Source organism: Penaeus monodon, chromosome 15 (genome assembly GCF_015228065.2).
Source record: "Penaeus monodon isolate SGIC_2016 chromosome 15, NSTDA_Pmon_1, whole genome shotgun sequence".
NCBI classification, from domain to species: domain Eukaryota; kingdom Metazoa; phylum Arthropoda; class Malacostraca; order Decapoda; family Penaeidae; genus Penaeus; species Penaeus monodon.
This window is the reverse complement of record NC_051400.1, coordinates 47,110,281-47,110,506: the sequence shown is the minus strand read 5'-3', so window position 1 is coordinate 47,110,506 and position 226 is coordinate 47,110,281. Positions and strand designations below refer to the sequence as shown.

The following is a 226-nucleotide window of genomic DNA, read 5'->3' as shown; positions in this document are numbered from 1 at the left end:
TCTGACCCTGTTCTTAAGCCGTGGCTAATGATGAAGTTGCTATCTATCAACTACCTCGATAATTTGCCTCCCCTAGCATATTTACTATTACTGTTTCTAATAGTCACTCTGGTATTGATGAAAACGCTGTAATTCACTTCAGAGAAAATATCATTTGCCACATAATTACTACTCTTACTTCATCTGAATCATCGTCTTCTGATGAGCATAGCTGGGAGAGATCAAG

General features: G+C 38.1%; 1 protein-coding gene across 1 annotated transcript in view; it reads right to left on the bottom strand.

Annotated features, from left to right (window-relative positions):
- Positions 1 to 226, bottom strand: part of LOC119582062 (protein SMG5-like) — a gene marked incomplete in the record, with an annotated part of 14,949 nt that overhangs the window by 4,550 nt on the left and 10,173 nt on the right. Inside the window, 1 exon segment of the mRNA XM_037930302.1 lies at positions 179 to 226. Within this exon segment, the coding sequence (XP_037786230.1) occupies positions 179 to 226 (48 nt within the window).